General features: G+C 41.4%; 1 protein-coding gene across 4 annotated transcripts in view; it reads right to left on the bottom strand.

Moving 5' to 3' along the window:
- NRXN3 (neurexin 3) overlaps window positions 1-21649 on the bottom strand; it is a 983905-nt gene that overhangs the window by 928062 nt on the left and 34194 nt on the right. For 2 of the 4 annotated variants that reach the window (XM_075503346.1, XM_075503342.1), the window contains exons 2-4: window positions 21187-21204; window positions 11096-11125; window positions 8723-8734 (exon numbers count right to left, since the gene is read on the bottom strand). In XM_075503346.1, coding sequence (XP_075359461.1) covers window positions 8723-8734; window positions 11096-11125; window positions 21187-21204 — 60 coding nt within the window. The remainder of the gene's footprint in view (window positions 1-8722; window positions 8735-11095; window positions 11126-21186; window positions 21205-21649) is intronic. The other 2 variants (XM_075503345.1, XM_075503344.1) reach the window with 1 other exon arrangement.

The raw sequence follows: 21649 nt of genomic DNA, 5'->3' as shown, positions 1-21649 counted from the left end.
GAATAGAAGTACCTTAGGAGACAAAAAGAAAGAAAATCAGAGATTATCTCTCCAATCTTCCCCCCCACCAAAGAAAAAGAAAAAAAAATCAGTATTTGGGAAGTCAAAGGGAACTGGCACTAAGAGAAAAAAGTCATACTTTTGGCTGACAATATAATAAGCGCATCCACCACATAATACATTCATTCCATTATGCACATACAGTGCAGCATGGCAGGAAATGAAGTGTCCACAGATTTCTCTTAAAATACATCTGTTTTAAAGATGGAGTCAATAGATAAAATAAATAAAGTACAAGAATGTAGCAAAGAAAAATTACTAATGATGTCTCTAGTATCATATCTAGTAATATAAAATTGACTGAGAAATTGAAATGCTAAGCCTGGAATTGAGTACCTTAAGTACAGCAAGCCATTTTTAAAGAGAGCCTTACAATCTGTACATTCTCATTTTTCCAACTTTAGGAAAAGAATTTTTCCACAGTCTGGCATAAATGGTCTGTCACATTGTGGCAAAAATGATATTCTGTTCAAACTGCAGAAGATCAATGCCAGAAAGTGTTCTTCATGACAGTATTCCAGGAGACAAATAATGAAAGTTATGTGTCTTTTCAGCAATTTAGCAACAGAGGAAAGATAAATCAATGGATATTTAGGAACTGAACAAATTCTGGGGAAAAAAATAATTTGGTAAACTGAGGGATAAAAAACAGATGTAGAGAGCAGCTTGCCCCACATGCCTACAGACTGACTTCATTGAGACTGTCTGTGGAGTAAGACTGTCCAAAATAAATATGTATAGTTGAAAATGGTCAGAGAAATGTACTATTTGGATGAGGGAGCCGGCCAGTCCTGCAAGGCACTGGTGCCTGAAACGTGTGTGCCCTTCATCAGAGCTGGGAAATGCAAATGCACAGCGATGCTAGGTGCTGCCCTGGGTTTTATAAAAGCTTGCAACATCTTTAATGCAGAGCTAAGCGAGAGCCTGTAATCCCTGTGCTGCGATGCAGCAATGTGCTCTCCCCTCGCAGGACAAGCCAACAGCTATGCAAGATCCTTTTATCAACATTCACAGGGCTGGAAAATAACTGTTCACAGTTTGATTCCCAACATTACCGGGTGAACCAAGAATTGCTCAGAGAACTGGCAGCTGAATACACATGTAAAAGACAAAGGTTCTTCAGTGATATTTATTCTAGCCAAGTTTAATATTTCAAGGCTTATAGCAACTAACTCTTTACATAATCAAATGTAATTGTCTGATCCCAGCTGGTGATCAGCACATTCATCATCAACCTGGTCATTATTAATATACCAGTAATTAGGGGGAATAAAGGTGTGTGCTTTATAACACTGGCTTAATACAATTCCACCATACCTAATAAGACCACAGCTCCTTTGAAAATACAATTATTTTAGCATTCAAAGTATACATTTTTGTTACCACCACTAACAACTAACAATCACAGAGCCATATGATTTTAGAACAAATACTGAAATGTTTTTTTAGAGTCTTCAGTAAAAAGAATCTGGTGAATTAAAAGGAACCGTCTTTTGCTTTAGAAATAATCTGACCCATAAGCAGTTCCCCAATCAAACTGTGATTTGAGAGAAAAGCTCGATTAAAATGCATGCAATTGACAGAATCAAATCGTAAACACTTACCTACATATACTACATACATTCTTCTTGCTCTACTGTAGGAGAGAAAGCAATATCTCAGGCACCACGGTGTGGTACTGCTTGGCAAATGCTACTGACTTTTTTAATGGTGACAACTGTGTACACAAATTCTCAAAGTACCAATTCAGTTTAAAGCCTTTCCCCACAAAGCAGTGCTGGTAAAGGACTGTTTCTATTAAATGCTTTGCAGTCTTTTCCTTTAACAAGAGGAGAACTAAGGCCATCATTTAGTGAGAATGATCCAGAATCCCTCAGGTTCATGTTGGAACAGTCTCAGAGCCAGATTCTTCCCTGCACTATTTCTTTTACATCGGTGCATTTTCTCTGCTTCGATATCAGTTATACCACAATAAAATCCTTGCAGTGCAGTGAAGAATATGGCTCTTAATACCATTACATCAAGCCTCTTGGTATATAAAGCATATCTAGTATGAGATCAACATCTCACAGAAAATCTTGCTAAAACAGAATTTGGGGACTTTATCCCTGCAGGTACACAACACATTCCCCAGTGCAAAACACCTTTAATTTCTATGGACTTCACCTGCTGTTTAGGGAACACAGTACCTTAAGCACAGCAACTTGCAGGATAAGTCACCTGTAACATAAATTTCAAAACGAAAAGGTTTTGAAAACGAAGGAATATGCTACAACCTGTGAGTGCTGGATTCACACCTGATTCCTTGCTCACTGTAGTAGTATTTTCTATTAGCTTCCCTTATTTCATAGCCTATCAGTACTGACCTCTATTTGGATACATGCACTCAGAACTATCAAGGCTCTCGAAACGAACGTGGAAATGAAAGCCAGCATGAGAAGGAGCTCTAGCCACCATGAAAGAGGTGAGTATGGCCATATAAATGAAAGGCGGTGGGTGTCACAGGAAGATCAGCAACTAGCAACGGTGCATTGCCAAAATCAGAATCAAAAACCAGAATACTGATGTGGGGGAAATCACACACCATTAGACATGACTTAATAAATGACACAGACAATACTGGGTGAGTTGTATCAGACGATTTGAGAAAGCATGACCTTCTTCACCGTAATAGTTTTACAACCATTGGTATGGCATGTTATCCACTAATCTCTAGTCAAAATATTTACTATCTGGTAAAGCATTGCAAATAAGGCTGCTGTTTCTAAGCGCTTACTCTTAAAGCATAAGATCCAGCTTACATAGTACATATTTTCTAAACTGTTCAATACCGTAATGTTATCGCTCTAGTCCACAAAAGGCCACAATGAGCCTTAAAACAGGAAACTCCCCTCTTTCACTGGGTTTCATATTTTTGCAGGGCTGTCTGATGTGTGTGACGGGTCTGTTTCAGTTCCTGATGGCATTATAACCACTTTGATGCATTACCGTAAAGCCCAGGAAATAAGCTATTACCCACCATCACTCCTACCAAATGTTATCACAGAGAATCATGCATTCACAAAACAGCATTAACTGTGAGAATTAGAGTCCATTTAAACTGCAGCTGTTCCTTCATTCCTAAATAGGTTCTTAGATCAAAACTTCTCCCTGACTGGTCTCATTACCAAATGTCCCTTTCAACTGGAAGGAGAAAAAGATCACTTTAAAAAATTGTATGTTTACAGATAACGCTCCTTCCCTGCATTATGACAACCAGGTAAGTAACATTAAAATGAGTAATTTTTCCAAAGATACAGTGGACATTTTAGCTTTCAGAATTGTGAGTTGAAATTTTGCCTTCATCTCTGGCAACAGAAATGAACCTGTAATTTTGATTTTCTATTTCTAGTTTATCTCATTTGCAGACTCTCAAGCTTCAATTATTTAAGGGAAAGACGTTCTGTTTATTTTTAACGATAATACTAACTCTGCAGTAAGGGCTTTCTTTTACATACAAAACCTAAATCCTGGATCTAATATACATGCTGGTGTTCCTTTCAGCTCTAAGCCCATGCCCTAGAAAAACCCACAACCCTATATTCTGCTATTATCAAAGAAAACATTGCTTATTATGTTCCATTTCCCTCTCTGCTTCTTTGCCTCTTTGTTACTGTCCGTTGGAAGGACTCCAATCTGCAGGGAAAAAACACCCTCAAATCTCAACTGAAAAACCTAAATGCCAGGAAAAGGCACAATGTCTCTTTAAGAGTCAACAGTAAATTAACTTGCCCATAAGAGTGCAATAATTAGCAGTTAGTAGCTTATTAAAAGGATGGCAAAGGCCAAGCTGCCATCTGGGATCTCCAGTTTCTTGTGATTGTTATTATGTCAAGATGTGCAACTTGCATTAGCTTTCATGTCACTGTGCTTGCCCTTACTTTACATGTAAATTTTAATGAAAGATACAGCACTTTAAAATCAGACGTCCATCAAAAGTGCTATTAGTCTGCCTTTTACAAAGCATATGGCCTGTTTTGCTACCTCTGCATCTCTACACACCACTGAATGCCTCAAATGAAGAAAATAGAGGAAGAAAAAAAAGCCTTTCAATGATATCAATTAAATATGCTCTTTGGGCAGAGTGAAACCTGAGCCTCATCGAAAACAGAAGACTACAATACAGCATAAGACAACAACATTTTAGCTCCTGTTTACACACAACACGACCACAACGCCTTTAACTCTCACAGGAATCATTCTTCTTAATAAAAATGAAAGCCAATGAAGAATCAGCTGTTTATTCACGTCAGAAAGACATGGTTTTAAAATAAGGCAGAAAGAAAGCACGTAAGAAAAAATAAATTACCTATAATCTACAAAATACTTAACACATTATTAAATATTTTATGCATACACATTATTTGTAAACACACATGCTCATATGCACAAACAAAAAATAATTTACCAGAAACGTCCTATTTAATGTCTCATTTGTCTGCCTTCATAAATATATTATGAAGAGGTGTAAAAAGAAAAATGTTTATAAAACATCTATTCCTTACGTTAGCTCATATTCAACATTTAAGTGACTTCATTCACCAAAGTTCGGAAAATGTCATGACCTCTGGAATATAAAGAAATAGGGTGAATGCCTTGCAGAAATGTCCCCCAATATCTTACATTTTAAATTCATCAACTATCAATCATCTCTAATTAGACTTATACAAATTACGTTAAAATATTTGTTTCTTCCCTAAATAAAATACGAAACCAGCAGCAAAAATTCGCTTAAAAAAAAATTATTCCAGAAGAATGACATCGACATTCAAGGGGCCTTGATTCTATCAAAGAGGTTTTACAGATTGGGTATTTGCTAACCATAAAATAAAATGCCTTATTTTTTAAACAGCCATTAAGAGGAAAGTGAAAACTGAAAGTCACCATCCTTATAATAATGCAGGATTTTTTTCCCACCAACAGGAAAACAAACCTAATACCATATATATTTTCAAAGTACTAAGGAAAGGATTGTAAGTGTAGAAACCACAACCATGCTATATTTACATTTAAAACCCAAATATTAAGATATTTTACAGGGCAAAGCAGAGCTTAAAAACCACTGCCAAGGCTGGCAAGATGAATGTAGTGCTGTTTTTCCCCTTGTATAATTAGGTATTTATAGAGCACAAATGATTTAATTTGTCACTGATGTTTCACTTCAACATTTGCATAAACTCTTGGCCACTCAGATGGATTTACTCACATCACTCTGAAATCCTAACGGTATTACTGGTGAAGAAAAACTTGAAATTATTTTCCAGATCAGTAAGGTCCAGTCATTTCCTTCTATCCAAGTCCACAAATGCTATTTCATTTTTCCTGTGCCATTACCTCCTGGTCAATATTATTGAACAATTGAAAGAAATAACAACTTCACACTGCTCTGTGAGAGCAATGCTGAACATTACAAGACTTAAAAGACCTATTTGGATTAAAAGCAGTTAGGACCAAGGGAGATAATCTGATCTTGCAATGCTGAGAACTACATGGAGAATTTGCCAGTAGCCTTTGGTCTACACAACATGCATTAAAAATTGTCCCACCCATGAAATATGTGAGTACTTTTTCATTTCTCTCTGAAAATGGAGAAAAAACCTGTTTCATGTTGAAAATGAGTGTGCAGCTGTGCAGTTTTTCATCCCGAGCACAGCAACTGATGGAGGGAAGGAGCCCAGTGCCTTAGAGGAGAAGCAGCAGTCTGGAGACCGCATGGGCGCTGGAGGTGTCCTGTGCACACCCAGAAACCAGCCACACCTCACTGTCATTCTTTGTGTCAGAGGGGATGTTTGGGACTTTTCAGTTCTTTGGGTGAATCTTGGCCCACTAAATTCTATGTGAATTTTGCTATTGCCTTCAAGAAGACACAGGGCTTCGTTCACCAAAAATAGCAGAATCCCACCAGGAATACAGCCAATTTCCTCTGGAGGCACGAACCTCAATAGAAGCCAGATCCAAACCAAGAGTGATGATAAAACAAAACCCACAACATATATAAAAGAATGGTGAAAGGTAGCAAAAAGGCAAATTATCATTTCCTTAACAAATGCTGTCAAGAGAACAAATGATATGGAAGAGCATGACTACACATTAACTCCAGTTCAGTAGCAAATTAGAGTTGGATATTTATGATCTCCTTTGGTATCATTTACTTGTGGGGGAGTGTTAGGGAAATAAACTCATATAATTGTTCCTTAATTGTCAATTCCTCTCCAGAAGAGAAGTCGTATTCAGCAATTCATGCCAAACTAAATAAAAGTCCTCCCTGCTCATCACACATTTACCTCATCTCCGCAACCAGTTCCATACGCCCAATAAAAACATAAACAATGCATATATATTCAGTTCAGGTTAAAATTCAAGTGGTATCCAGATGACTTTCTGTATCTTGCCTACTCCAGCCATTACCCCAGAACACCTACACTTCATCTTCTTCAGCTTCCCAGGAACTTATTAAAAAAAAAAAATCTCCTGCACTTTTTAAAAAGGATAGATGCAGAAGAAGCCTATTCACTACAGTGGAAGCAACTAGTGAAAGACTTGTTTCAAACGACGAATGCAAGGTCACAGACTGCTATATGTTGTGAAGAGGTTTTATGAAATCAAATACATCATATCCTTTAGCTACATACGTGGCATGAGACAGAGTGGCTGCCAGTTTTTACTAAAAACTACAAGAATGCCAAAAAATATGAACCTTCCAGGTACAATCACTAAGGCATCTGGTACCACCTTCTCTCTGAGCTGAAGGCCATGTGTGGGTTCAAAATTACACCGCTTGAGCCCTCTGAAGGTAATACCATTTTTCATACAGAGTGATGGTTCTCTGATGAAGTCACTTGCTATAACTGGAGCTCAAATCTACACATAGCTGGGAAGTGAAACAATATTTTCACTCAATCACACAATAAATTAAGTTTCAGTGCATATGAATTAATTGTGGACTATATATTACAATCCTCATTCCTACAGGCTCAACTGGGACTTTTGCTTTGCAAAAGACTTTCAGTTTAGTCCTGCACAAACTGGCCTGCAGCACAAATGCCACCCAAGAAAAGAAGGGAGCAACATGAGCTAACATCATGCCATACAAGACTCACCCTGATCTACACTGACCCTTAAATCACACTAAGCCATACATCAGCTAACTCAATTATTGGCAGCTGTGTTGAGGCACAGTGACATCTTGTATGGTGTACTTAGAGCTTTAGGTTCTCACATTTTTTACAGTGTTTATATGTGATTATTATGTTCTGATGTTCACCTCTTGCTAAGAAGATAGCTCGGAGTACACCTTATGTGTTATCCTCCATTGCCCAACCTCGGATAGAATAGAAACGTTATGAAATTAAGTATTGGAATATTTTTTTCAACCTCAAAACAGAACAAATAATATTGATTACATGACGCACCCCATCACAGAGAATCCAACAATACAAACTTGATGGAAGAAGGCAGGGCATCAGAAAGAGGAATCATACAAAGAGAAAGTGTTTAATATGCCATTGTTCTCCTCAGAATTCAGGTATTGCAGGAGGAGTGGTCACTGGGCAGAGACTGCTTGTGCCTCAAAGGAAAGTTATTATGAACAAATCCTCTGAGCTCTCATATCCTCCCAAATTCATAGCAGTACAATTAGCCATTTCACCCCTCAATGTCTTACTGGCATGGACACACCTAGCATCCTCCAATGTGTTCAAATCATGCTGATCAATAGATCAGATTCTTCAGCAGTGTATTTGTTGAAAAGAAGTAAGCCTCAGCATAATAAAACCTTTTACTCTCTCTCTCTCATTGGAAAATAGGACAAAGAAATGGATTTTCCTCGAGCAGTGCTTATAATTTATCAATTAATCTTCACCCTTCCCTCCAGTCCAACTGGAGACCCAGAGCAGGTTCGCAGTATTTTGCCTTTTTGACAGTTTTGATTAGGCATGGATGACTGCCCTCTGCATGCTCAAGATAGGTGTGAACTGCTGAAGAGCAGCAAGCTGCAGCCCCAGAGCAGCCCTACATGCCCTGTGCTGTACTAAGCTGCAAAGGAAATGGACCTCTCTGTTTAGCAGTGCTGATCACTTCTGTTTCCTCTGCAGCTTTTTGCAACTCAATCTCTCTTCAAAAAACACCTTTTCACTAACAGAGAGGATGGGAAGCAGAGCTAGGGGGAGAAATGATAGCTCAAAAGACCTCCATCGCTGAAGGGTACTGGACAAGCCCAGGGCCCAGGTCCTGCTTCCACCAACACCAGTGCCAAAATTCCCAGTGGTGGCATCACTCCAGTGCAAGGCAGTTGGCAGTACCAGCTCACTGGCCTCTGGCTCTGTCTTCAACTGAACTGACAGTCCCTTTGCACCCCAGTGTCACCAGCTACAGAGAGCCTGACACTGCGCAGCACGTACTTAGTGTGAAGAGGGAGAAAATAACATCTGTTAAGAAGGCCTCAAAGCATTCATCTCAATAAATATTTCTTCCATAATTCAATACAAAACAAAAGATTGTTAAGAGACTTTAAAAATAAAGGCATTAAGTTCCAATATGAACCACATTCATAAAAATACAATTTGTCCATTGACAAACAAACATTTTACAAGCAATGAAGTCTCAGAAAGAATGCAATCTCTACCTTTACTTCTACCTACAGACAGGAAGGTGTGCGTCCAGTTAAGAGGAGGAACAAGAGGGGTGTCCGTCATGGAGGAGGCAAAAGAGAAGAGAAGGAGGAAGCATAAAAAACAGGAAATGACGTCACTGGCCATACTTACACAAACAAGAAAATGAGCATATTTACGTAGCAGCCAAACCCAACAAATCACAATGTCAAGGGAAAAACACGAGACACACCACAACTAAAGCACAAAGCAAGGCTTAAACAACTGACAGTACAACCAGCAACTGCCTGGTTAAGCCCTTTGGCTTTAAGTTGATTTTCTACTGAGAAATGCAAACCCTTCATGCAATAGCACGCCAGTGATATGCCTCATTCCACGACAAATTCAAAACAGCAAGGGAAACAACAGAGTAGGACAGGAAAAAAATAAATCTCATGGTAATATATTTGCTAAACACATTTCACCTACCAGAGCTAATGTATTTGTGTATAATGTTGACATTGCATATTTACTCACACATATACATTTACATATTTTATATCCATCATATTTTTATAGAGAGTAAATATTTATCAAAAGGGAATATCTGTGAGTTGTTTGGCAAGAAAAGAGAAGCCACTGTTCCCTGATGCATCATGGATAAATAAGGGTGGCTAAAGTTGCCAGAAGCCAATGGTTTTCACATTTTTTTTGCCAGGCAAGGGAGTATAGAAAGGGCTGATGACAATCATACAGGTCTGAATAGGTCATGCAAGTCTTCATGAGCCAGCTGGGTTGCAACTTGTAATTTCAATGGCCAAGTGCATCTGTTTATATAATCCAGTGCTAAATCACAGACTGCTACAAAGGTGTGTTCAGTGTTATTGAGACTGAAAGTGGCCATGAAAGTTCACTGTCCTGGTCACTCCCAACATGGCATCATCCTTCCTCTGCCAATGGCTTGCCATACTCAGCTGCATCCTGAGCAACTAGGACATGCTGAAGGGACCTGTCTGCTGGATGCTCCTTCACCAAGTACAACCTCCTAGCCATGAGCCCAGCTGAACAGTAAGTGGGGATAGACAAGGAGCTCAATGCTTCCCAGAGCTTAGCCAGATGCTCCACATGCCAAATACCATGGTCTTGACATACACTCATAAAGAGCCCTGTTCTTCTACCTTTCCCACCACATAGGGACGCTAAGCAGTACAGAAAGTGAAGAGTGAGCCCCAACTTCACTTCTGATTGTTTCCTGAGCTTTCATGACCTCAGAGCAGATATCTGCCTTGAACTACAGAATAAAAACTGATTATGTCCTAAGCCTCTCTACATTTCACTGAGATACATAGAAACTATGTCTCTTTTATTCAAGTACCTAATTACTCTTGAGCCTTCACAGGCACTACATTCTATCTTATTAACTCTTTGGGCTGTCTAACCTCAGATACGTGTTCACTGAATGGCAAAAACACTATTGTGTACATCTAGTCTAGGAAAGTCTCATCAGGCTTTAGAGTCAAAACTCACATTTTCTCCCCATAGACAAATAGTTGGTCTAATCTTCTAGTGCACTATGTGCACACACCTTGCATTAAGTCTTCAACTATTTCGCTCCTGCATTCGCAAGACCAGAATGCATCACCAGTGCTGCTAACTCCTCCCTGTGTACCCACGTCAGCAAGATGCTGACGCTGTCCGAGGGAAACAGAATCATCCCTCTCCTCACCTCACCTCTCCTCACCAGCTTCTTGCGCCACACCCCCACAGCGCAAAATGGGACTAATGATCCCATCATGTCACAGCCAATAGATCTGTAACACAATCCAGCCTGAGATATTAAAATGTGAACTCTGATACAGGCCTAGATCCCATTTGTAGCCCTACCTGGGGTTAGCCTTGTTCTTCTTCTAAACCATTTTGCTCTGTGCATATTTGAACTTTAAATTGCAGACACAGGACTTATAGTCCATTATATGCAATTTTCCTCAGGATTCATAACGAGTTAGGATCATACCATGAGGGCTATTAACATATTTTTTGTAATAATTGCACTCTTAAAAATAAAGACCAACATTGAGGTCTACATTTACCAGGCAGAAGTAGAAGTCATTACAGCTGGCACAACAAGAAAGAAATGGCAAGATAAAATAGTTGGTGGGCTGCATGGAAGGGGGAAGCATACCTCTTCACTGTCCATGGAATCATTTCATGCTCCCTCCTAGGCACCTGAGTCCCAGGCTGACAAGCAGACATGGCTCATGGGACACAGAGGCAAAAATGCAAATGGCTTGACTGGCACCCAGTAGGCTTAGTTGTTTTTGTCATGCAAAGCCCAGCTCAGAAAAGCAGCAGAGACAAAGCTCTTTCATGATCAGTGACTGAAACAAAGAGAAAGTCAAAGGACTTACCTTGTTCACCCATCATTAGGTGTGAGAGGCCTTTGAGAGAGAGAGAGAGAGAGAAGAAGTAAGAGAAAAAGAACAAAACAGAAAAAGAAGCAGCAATATCCATGCACACTGGTCGCAGTCCAATACCTCACAGGATTGGAGCTCGCATACTTGAACTAGACCAAGTATGGGTGTAGCACACAGGGCACACACATATGCAGGTGCTGCTTTCCACACTGAGCAGGAAAGCGTCTGTCACAGGTAGAAAAAGACCTGCTGGTAGTTGCAGAACTGTGTTTGAGGTTCATCATATCCCCTGGGGAGCGACTCCAGAGGTACTGCAGACTGGTATGACTAAATGGGCTAGGAAAGCCAAGGCCTGCAATGGGGCTCTGCAGGGAGCATTTGCTCCTCTGGAGAGCTACAGAAATAACTTCTTCTCAGCTAAAAATTTCAAATTCAAGACTGCAGTGGTCAGTGAAAGGGAGGCCATGATCTCACCACATCTGCTTCAGACAAAACATCTGGGCTAAATGCATACACACACAAAGCTATCCTCATTCTTGAACATGGCGGCTTCAGCATGTATTTTTAGGAGTCGATCAATACTGCTCACACTTACTAATTAGACACCAGTACACCAGACCTGGCAAGGACTAAAACAATTACCTGTAACCTATTTTTAATACTACTCCACTTCTTTTCTGGGAAGAACTGGAGATTCAGCTTCCAAGGGCAGTGTGTTACTTTATGGCTCTATAGCTAAAGCTATTCTTTAGTTTCATAATTCAAGGTAAAGCCAGAAAGCAGCACAGCTCCCCTCTGCAGTGACAGTCACTGTCAGCTCTGTAGATGGGGCTGTGGGGGTCACTTGGGCTGCTCCACTCTCTGTCCAATAACTCTTTCTGGCATAAACCTTGTTTGTTTCAATTAAAATCCATTTCTAGCCCCAATTTTCAAATATGTTTACTGTACAACTGATTCATAGAAATATTGTTTAGGTACTATTGTATATATATTCATACCCAATCCATTAAGCATCGACTGACCCATTAGTTAATTTTGTGACACATGGTATCACAGAACTAACATATACAAAAAATGAGTCCTACCCCCTCAAGCCATGAGTGACCCCTTTCGTGCTTGGTTCTCTGACCTTCTTCCGTTAGTTTGATTCCTTCTCCACATCTCCTACCTCTCACAGCACTTAGGATGGCAGGGATTTTGATACACACATACACACACACCCCCACCCACACACTCTATCTTAAGTCAGTTTATTAATCAAACAGGGCTGTGACTTTTTTAATTTCACGGAGACTGAGAGGTCAAATGAATTTATTAGAATGAGAATTTTCAACAAGCAGCATGCTGAGTTTGAATTTGTTTATTTCTCTCTCTTTTATATTTTTCCTTTGTGTCTGCTGGAGAAATCTAAAATCCAGATCATCCCAAGAATATGTTCACCCACAGAGAACTCCAAGCCAGATAAGGGGATTAATAATCGTACAGTCTAAGGAATGCAAATATCTTAATGTTCTTGAAGATTATTGTGGATTTAGAAAAATAATCAGAAACACAACATAGGTTTAGATTTTTTTAGGTTTTTTAGCTATAAATAAACATAGCAGACTTGATACTGTAGGACATATTTCTGGTCTAAATTACAAGATATAATTTCACTGAATCGTTTTGCTCTGCTAGCAGAGTGGGCTGAATTTGTGTCTCTATTTATGGCCACTGACCCCATCATTCTTGATAGGCAAATCTTAGGTCTGTCCGAATGGGCACTTGAAAGTCACTGTAAAAGGCACTGTAAAAGACGAGAAGACAAAAGTATAATTGTTAGGACCTACAAAGCACAGAGACCCTGTAGCAATGGTGAAAAAGGAGAAAAGGCAAGAAGGTGGCAGTACGACATGCAGCTGAAGCTGGCCGAACAGGGAGCGGACACCAGACCCAGAGCAGAGAGAGGGGTCCCAAGCCCTTAGCCCTTGTACCCTGCGGGGAAGGAACGCCATGGCTAAGAGGCACAGCACCAACAGGTGCCGCTGCTGGGCACGGCAGGGGCCTTGTCCACTTGGGGAGATGGGACACTGACAAGAGAAACCTCCAGAGAGGGTTCAAAGCAAGAGCCTGCATTAAACACCCTGAATCACACTGTAAGAAGACCCCTTCTCTCTCCACCAGCCACAGAGCAGCTATAAAAATCTCAAAACGTCAGGAATGTCAACATCCTTTTTGTCCTTATCCCTGGAAAGCCAATGCTGTGTGCCCTATCTGTCAGGCGCATCAGCCCACTGCAGCCGAGAGCCCTTCCCCTGCCGTCCAGGAGTGAGCACACCCCCCAAATGTACCCACCATTCTGGCCCCTGGTTTGGCCTTGGTTCAAATGCCTGCGAAAGAAAGTCTCCCTAGGAAATGTTCTAACTCTTCCTGCTCCTTGACAAATTTGAAATACAACAGCAGCTGTGGTATTGTAGGTACCTCTTGATCTTCTAGTCCCAACTGGACAAATGGAAGTAGGGAGATTAATGAAAAATAATGTCTCACCCCAAATGCTACTTTTTCCTTTTTAAAACAGGAAGAAAAAGGAGAGTGGTCTTGGAGATAGAGCAAAAAAACATTATTATCTCTTAAGTTGTCCATCGACACAGATCCTTATTTTAACAAAGAGAACATCAGCAGAATTCTAGATTCATTATTAGATAGAATAATAATATAAATAATGAAATAACATATCAGCTTTTCTCATCTGAAAATTTTCCTCCCTTGCAATTTAAAGTAGGAGTGAAAATGAGTGTATTTATCTCCAACAAAATGTCATTAACAACCAAAACCTTCAACCATTGAGATCTAAAATCTGTGACATTTGCAGCATGTGTAACAAAGGCCCCAAATTAGTCACAGTAAAATCAACACAGAAAACGTGAACTGACATCATTGTCTCACTTTTACATCAGTTTCAAGATATGACAAGACACTAAAACAATTTTCAAATCACAAAAGTCAAAGTCATCTCAAGGTGGCACAGGGTAGCACTTGCTATTGGACTACAATAAACTAATAGGGCATCCAGCAAACCAGTGCAAGAGGTGTGAGAATTGTTCAGACCTGCAAACTAGACCAGATTTTGCCAGAACAGGGGGGACACCTATCACCATGCTATGTGGGCATCAAACATAAAGGCCAGCAAAGCTTTCAGCAGGCTCAGGATGCTAAATGAAGTCATAAGGCCCCAAAGCATGTTATTCGCATATACGACCATTCTTTGTGCCAATAGCCATCCCATTCCAGGGGAATCCTGTAAGAAAATCTGAGTTTCCACCTAAATCCAGGTGAAACATGCTTTCCTTTTAATCTTAGATTTGTTCAACAAGAAACCCTGATTAAAGCCTCAGGGCTGCAAACCCAGCCAGTGTAGAACTGGGAAAAGGTTGACACAAATCTGCATGAGCCACAATGGTCAGGGGGTTGTGTGCTTTTTCTAAACCAATCTAGTCATTCTTATAATAATCTACTGGCTGGGCACAACTGCTGCCCAACAAAAATGATGGGTAGCAAGTGCTCTGGAAAAGGTTTAGGAATAAATAGCTTATCTGCCTGCAAAGAAATTTTATGTCGAAGTCAGGAATCTGGTGACTTGCTATTCCTGAACTTCAAACGTGAGTGACGGCAAGGACAAGCACAAGCACATGGCTTCAGAAGAAGGCTCTCAACAGGTTTCTTAGATAATAATAAGCACCTGCTTGTGCTCAGCCTCCAGAGCCCCAGCTTCTTCAGACTTTCAGCAGTAATGTGAAGAGAAAGTGGCCTGCTTCTTCAGAACATTGGTTTGTTATTAAAATAATATGTCCATTGCTGAGGGCAGACAGACATACAAACTCCACTCTCTGGCCATGATTTATGCCTGCCACAACTGACTCTTCCTATTTAGGTCTGGGAGGTTTTTTTGATATTTCTTTAACCTACTACCAAATCAGTATTATTTTCTTAAAGGTTAATATTAATCTGCTTTGATCTCAAAGTAACATTTCAAAGAACTATATTATTTTTAAAAATTGTGAACCATCTGCTTTCTATATCAAAATTGTAAAATTAAACGGCTCTCATTGTACAAAGTATCAAGGGCCAACACTGGATTCTTATGAAGCTAGAAGGACATTTTTAAAAGTAGCTTCAGAGTACAATGATATGAAAGAGCAGTGTAGTTAAACAGCAGTCCTCATCTTTAAGGATTTCTAGGGGTAAATTTCAGGGTGGAAAGGAAGGAAACTTTGGAGGCAGTTTGAACCTCGCCTCCACTGCCTCCCCCACCCCCCAGCACCGCATTTGGGTACTTGGCACTTAAAATGGAAAAATAAAGTCACAAAACCCAAGAAGGTGGGGAGAGCACAAAACACAGCTGAGAGTGACAACTGATTGCAGCAACAAAGGAAGGTGGACTCCTTCATCTACTTAATTATAGCTTGTCCCATGGTACTGGGCCCATGCTCTGGGGGTGTGCACATGTGCGTGGGGGTGTGTGCACTGCTGAATTGCTCTGTTAAGGTGGGCAGCCTCTGTATTTCCCTTTTAATGATGCTGCCAGATGATTAGCCCAAAAGCTCTTAATGAATGGGAGGAGAGACTACCTGGCAGCAGCAACAGCCCAGCTCTCCCCAGGGGCTGGCCTGCCCACAGAGGATTCTTTCCTGGGTATCAGGCTCCATGACCCATTGACCCAAAAATAAAATGACATCTACTATAGAGAAGAACACTCTGATGAGTGATGGAGTCTGTTGTTTACACCTCCTTTCCTAATTTCCTAAAACTAATAATTCCTTAAGAAATAGGCTTTTTTTTTTTTCTCCTCTGAGCCTCCTACCCCAGCTCCATCAGCAGTTCCTTTTTCTAGTTAGGGAGGAGAGCTGACAAGTCCCTCATCTCCCATGTGGTCCTTCTTAAAATAGGCATCTTGAGGTTTTCTAAAACCCAAAGACCAAGGAAGACTCCCTAAGAGTTCCCATGTACCAAAAAGACAGCATTCCAGCAGGGCCAAAGGATGGGACTCAGAGGAAGATGCAAAACCCTTGTCTTGAGAGATGTGAAGAATGGATGAAGAGGAAAAATCATTCTGACACCTAGTTCAGACCTTTCCTGCTAGACAGGTCAGCTTTGCCAAGAGAATGACCTGATTCCTTGGCTGCTGGCATACATGGTGCCTGTTTTTTCTAACTGGGCAAAGCAGTAGCACAGACTGGGGAGCAGTCATTTTTGTTTGATTCAACCACGATATGCACAACAGCCAAGGGCTCCTCGCAGGCCCCAGCAGTGAGGCCAGCCGGGAGTGCAGTTTTGTTATTGTAGCCGGAGGCCCACTTCCAATCCAATTACACACAACAGCTGTGCTAGCTCCACTTTTCCATCCCTTTTGCTCCCTCTGCTATGTAATTCCATGATAGGTTTTGTCATTATCAGGGGCAGTGAGTCAGGGTGAGTGGCACCTACTCTGAGTGATCAAAGGAATAAGAGCATGAGGTAGAAGCCAAAGAGAAAGTCATTTACCTCTATGGGCAGAAATAGTGATCAAACCATGCTATCTCCTTTCCCCCACGGCAAAAACAGTATTCTGACACTGCACGTGGCATATTCCTAGAAGTATTCACATAGGGAGGGCTACAAACATGGTGGTGTTTGAAAGCATGAAAACAAACATGCAAGGGTTTGCAAAGATGGCCACACGCACAAGAAAACGTGTGCAGGTAGCAAGACCTGAGGATGAATGCATTTTATGGCTGACCCATAAGAAGATGTGTATCACTGCAAATCAGACCACTTGATCAAGTAGGTGCGCGAGCTGGGAAAAGAAGAACTGTTAGGCATGGAACAGAATTCTTCAGCTTGGAAAAGACATCTCTGACAATATATATGATAGAGGTAAAATCCCAAATAATACAGAGCAGGTGAACAGGGAATATTTTTTCCCTATTTGTCAGAACACAAAGAGTAGGAGTCACTGAATGAAATTCTCAAGTAACAGGTGTAAAAACAAGTCAAAGAAAGTATTTACTGCTTTTGAATGATTAAACAATGGGACTTGTTATCATGGGATACTGTGGAGTTAAAAAATATAAGTGGATTAAGAAAAACAAAGACCGGACACGTCCAGAGAAAATATGTCCATCAATGACTGTACAACACCACAGTCTAGATGCAGTATCAGGTCAGAAAGTCCTTAAAACAGTGACTACCAGAAACAACAAAGGTGTATCAGGACAAGACCAATGCTAATGTAGTTTCTTAAACTTCCTCCAAAGCATCTACTTTCATAAAAAGCCTCTCCCGGGCTAGATGAATTCTTGATCTGACCCCAGCGATCACTACTGCCATATTGTTGCAAATGGGTGTGCACGGAGCTGAAAAACATTCACATTTCAGCGCAAGAGAATCCCATTTGGGGACAGTGCCTGAGCAAAGGGCAGGCAAGAACGAAAACAATGGTGGCACCTATGAAGAAGAACATAAGCCTGTACAAACTGGTTTCAAACAGCTGTGTGAGTGGCACTGAAGATAAAGCATGGGTAGATTCTTACTCTGACCTAGTGCCTTCTGCAAATAAGAAACTTCAGATGGGCTGAAACACAATTCACACATTTTCATGCCCAAAAAGCAGAGTTCAGCTTCAAAGAAGCAGAAGCCAGCATACAGGTACTGCTTAAATGACCCTATGACATGGAGTTAGGGAGATAGACTAAAACAGCAGCCCTGAGAAGAAGAAGGGAAAGGAGCATTAGAAGATAGAGTTTGAAAGATTAAAGACCTGGATCAAAAAAGTGCTAGTACGCTTGTGCCTTCAAGGACCTCTGTATCCTTATGAAGGAGTTCAGGCAAACAAGGACTAATTTTTCCTCAGGGCTCCAACTAACTAGGTCATTTCTACTGGGTTGTGTCCATTCAGTTGCATGCAAACTCTAGTCAGCAGTAAAACCATGACAGCAAAATGCCCAGAACTTCATCTCTTAGCCTCCTCCCCATGAACATCTGAAGATCTCTCCCACAAAGGGGATAAGCGTGGCTTGAATAGGAAAAGCACTATTTAAACTTCACCAGGGCACCCCCCAGGTATCAGTACCAGTCACCATAATATCAAGGACCCATATTTAGTTCTTTCTCCTGCATATATTCTTCCACTAAAAAAACCTAAGTGAGAAGAGGCATATCACTTCCTCCTTAATCTACTGGTCTTTTCGCAACAATTTGTCTTTCAGAACCTAGACCACTGGCAAAGAGTAGAAGGTGCAAAGAAAGGCAGATATTGTGCAGAGGTGACAAGAGGCATCCATTCTGGTCTGTGCTGCACACTACTCCCCAGCCAAGGCACTTAACCTCTCTAATAAGGCTCTTAACCTCCATAATGTTCAGCCCAAGATCTCTAAGCATCTTGTGAAGGTGAGGTGAAGCTGTAGCTATAACCCCAAAGGCAAAACTGAAGTACTGAAAGGAGAAGTTATTTCTCCTCTACACGATACAGCGAGTCAGTGACCCAGCTGAGTACAGACAGCAAGAGTCCCAACTCCAGGGCCCTGTTCTAAATACTTGGCTTTGCTGCTTACAATGTGGTGCTGTTATTTTGCGACCAGGGATAACATCTGACAAACTCCTTTCATTTGTGAAATAAGCCAGATGGGATCTTCATTTGGCTCTTGAAAGGAGTGTGGCACACCATCCTCTGTTGCCAGTGTACCTCTTCTTCACAAGCAGAGACCTCACAACCAGGGAAGGCTCATACTACACATTTCTGTTTACTTTCAACAAGACCAACTTCTCTGCACCTTGCAGGAACTGCACCCAGCAGAGCCCTGTGGTCCCTGCTGCTGCCAGCCCCAGCCTATTCACAGCTACCTTCTCTTACTGGGGAATTAGTTCTAACCAGTCTATTCAACAATAAAAAATACTCAGTTAATCAATGGGCTCTTTACAGCTCTTCTGCTGCCTGTGGGTAAATAGTTACCACTAGCTCATAAAATCCCTAATTTGTCTTGCAAACACTGGATGGTTAAAGTAACCATTTTGACAGGGGCCCAGGGTTCTGTCCTCACAATACAGATAGCTGGATGGCCAAATAGGAAGAAAGCCTCTGCAAAGCTGGGCAGAGGGGCAGTGCGCGCCCAAACCCTCCTGGTGGTCCACGACGCTGCCCAGTCACACAGCAATGCCAGTGTCCTCCCCACGGGGAGCTGAGCAGAGGGATGAGACTGCCCAAGAGTAAACAGTTACAGAGCCCAATAATGAGGTGTGGGTACTTGTCAGACTGAAGACATACAGACGAGTGCAAGAGCACATGGAAAAAAGCATTCACGTGTGACTAGAAATCCACGTGAGAAAGCACACAGCAGTCCTGAGAACAAGAACACATGTGTATGAGCGATGGGGAGAATAAAAATGCACATCCAAGCATATAAATTATGAGAATAAGAGGGCAGTGGGGCAGAAGTGCCCATTCAGAGAGCAGAAGGATGGATCGCTCCAGAGTGCCCACAGTGACAGCAGCGTGGTCCTGTCCTGGTTGTGCCACCTCTGCTTGGGCCCCTACTAGTGATGCCATCATGCCCTGCACACTGTGCAGGCCTTGGAGATGGCCCTGATGTTGTTCGAGGCAACACTCATTTGTGGCATAATATCATGAGTCCTACTGGTAGAGCATGGTTGAACTTCCCAGTTCAACCATCCTCCTCTGCCACAGACAGCAACAGCTTCAGGATATGGTGGAGAGACCTGTGACCCCGAGCCCTTGGTGCATATCCTGTCAGATCCTGCCAAGATGAGAGGAGACAGGAGTTCCTGGACACCTCAGACTGGGGCAGAGAAGGTACGTGTTCAGCCCCGTGGGTCACTGAAAAGATTCAATGTTATGGTTGACAGAACCTTTCTTTCCAAGGCATGCCAGGCAACATTTGCCATTTGGCCACTTCCATGCCCATTGTTGCCAGCTGAGATGCGCACAGAATGCAAAGGACCTCAGCAGAACAAAAAGGAGGCTGACGAGAGAAGCCGAAAGGCTAAATATGCAGGGAAATTACCCGACCGGCTGGCCCTCACTGCGTCTCTGTCAAGTGTTTCACAAAATCCGATTATCCAAGTGTAGAAAAGAAGCAAATCGAACAGAGAACTCATTCCAGGTCCAGGTCAGGTTTAGCAAAAGTTATGCAGAAAGCTGAGAAGGAAAAGAGCCTCAACTCTCCCATCATCCCACTCCAGCCAGGGCAATGCCAGTTGCTTCCCTGGGCTCTCATTTCCATTTCACATAATGATAAACCAGGTGGAGCTGCCTGAGCATGAGTTAAAAATTAGTTTCTTAAGCTTCAGTGGCAACAGTACGTGGACTACAGCGTAAGGTGGTCTAGTGTGATTAACCCTTGTAGCTGAACTTGGGGGACTCATATCCTTTTGGCAATGAGAGAGCAATCTGAGGAAGGAGGGTTGGAGTTCTCTGTGGTAAAATACTTCCTTGCGGAAGAACTCTCCAAATAAACAAGCACATAAAACACACATTCTTCTCCTTTTAAATGAATCATCTGTGCCCTGTCAGGAATTAAAATTTTGATACCTAAATAAGATCACACATTCACATTCGGCCAGAAAGATACTCACTGTTTTTTAAAACCTAAAATAAAACAACAACAACAAACCCCTTTGTTAGTGGAAATGAAACTCAACAGGTTATCAGTGGGACTAGCAAATGGAGTAGACTGCAGTAGGAGAAGGAAAATGACTGAACTAGATTTGTATGCCAGACTACACACCGATATATCAGAAATAAACTGTATATAATTCAATGTTCAATGCCAGGTAATTAGCAATAGAGGCAACCATTTTTAATGTAATTTTCATTCAGAAAACATCCCTTTAACTGACCAACACAATGTAATCTCCGAAGAGGGAAGTTTGTGACCCTTGCTACTATGAAGCCCTCCTTTTAGCAATGACTTTGTAATCCAGACCCTGTGATGTCCAGTATGAAGATTTGTTCTGTACACTCTCAGGAAGCAGGATGAGATTTCTGCCCCTGGTAACTGCCCACCCCCACTCTTTAAAGAGCAGCCTTTCAGCTCAGCAGAAGCAACACTTACCTGGAACATGATTGACATCTGTCGAGGTGTTTTCATGGCAAGCAGAAGGGAGAAAGGGAAAAGAGAGAGAGAGAAGAGAGAAAAGCCATTAGAGATGCACACAGCAACTCAGCATCCTTGCATGGAAATCAATTTCATGCAAAACCAGAAGTAATTAGGTTTGTTTGAAGGCCACCCATCTGCAGCCAAGCACCCAGCCATGCAAGGGAGGAGGCACTGACTCCCTCTCCGCTGTGCATGTAAAAGTGAATCCACCATCGTATCTGTCCGGAGAGAGAGTTCCTGGAATCAGATAGACCCAAGCCACATCAGTTCCTGTAAGAATATTGGTTAAAATATTCTCCTGTTTTTCACACACAAATGCAAAAGAAAGAAACAAAAACCAACCTGCCTGCAGTAGGTTTCTATTGCACATAAATTCAAGCAAGTTTTCAGAAAAAAGAAAATAACCTGCTCCCCTTTT

The sequence above is a fragment of the Mycteria americana genome, chromosome 5 (genome assembly GCF_035582795.1).
Source record: "Mycteria americana isolate JAX WOST 10 ecotype Jacksonville Zoo and Gardens chromosome 5, USCA_MyAme_1.0, whole genome shotgun sequence".
NCBI classification, from domain to species: Eukaryota; Metazoa; Chordata; class Aves; order Ciconiiformes; family Ciconiidae; genus Mycteria; species Mycteria americana.
This window is presented reverse-complemented; position numbering and strand designations above follow the sequence as displayed.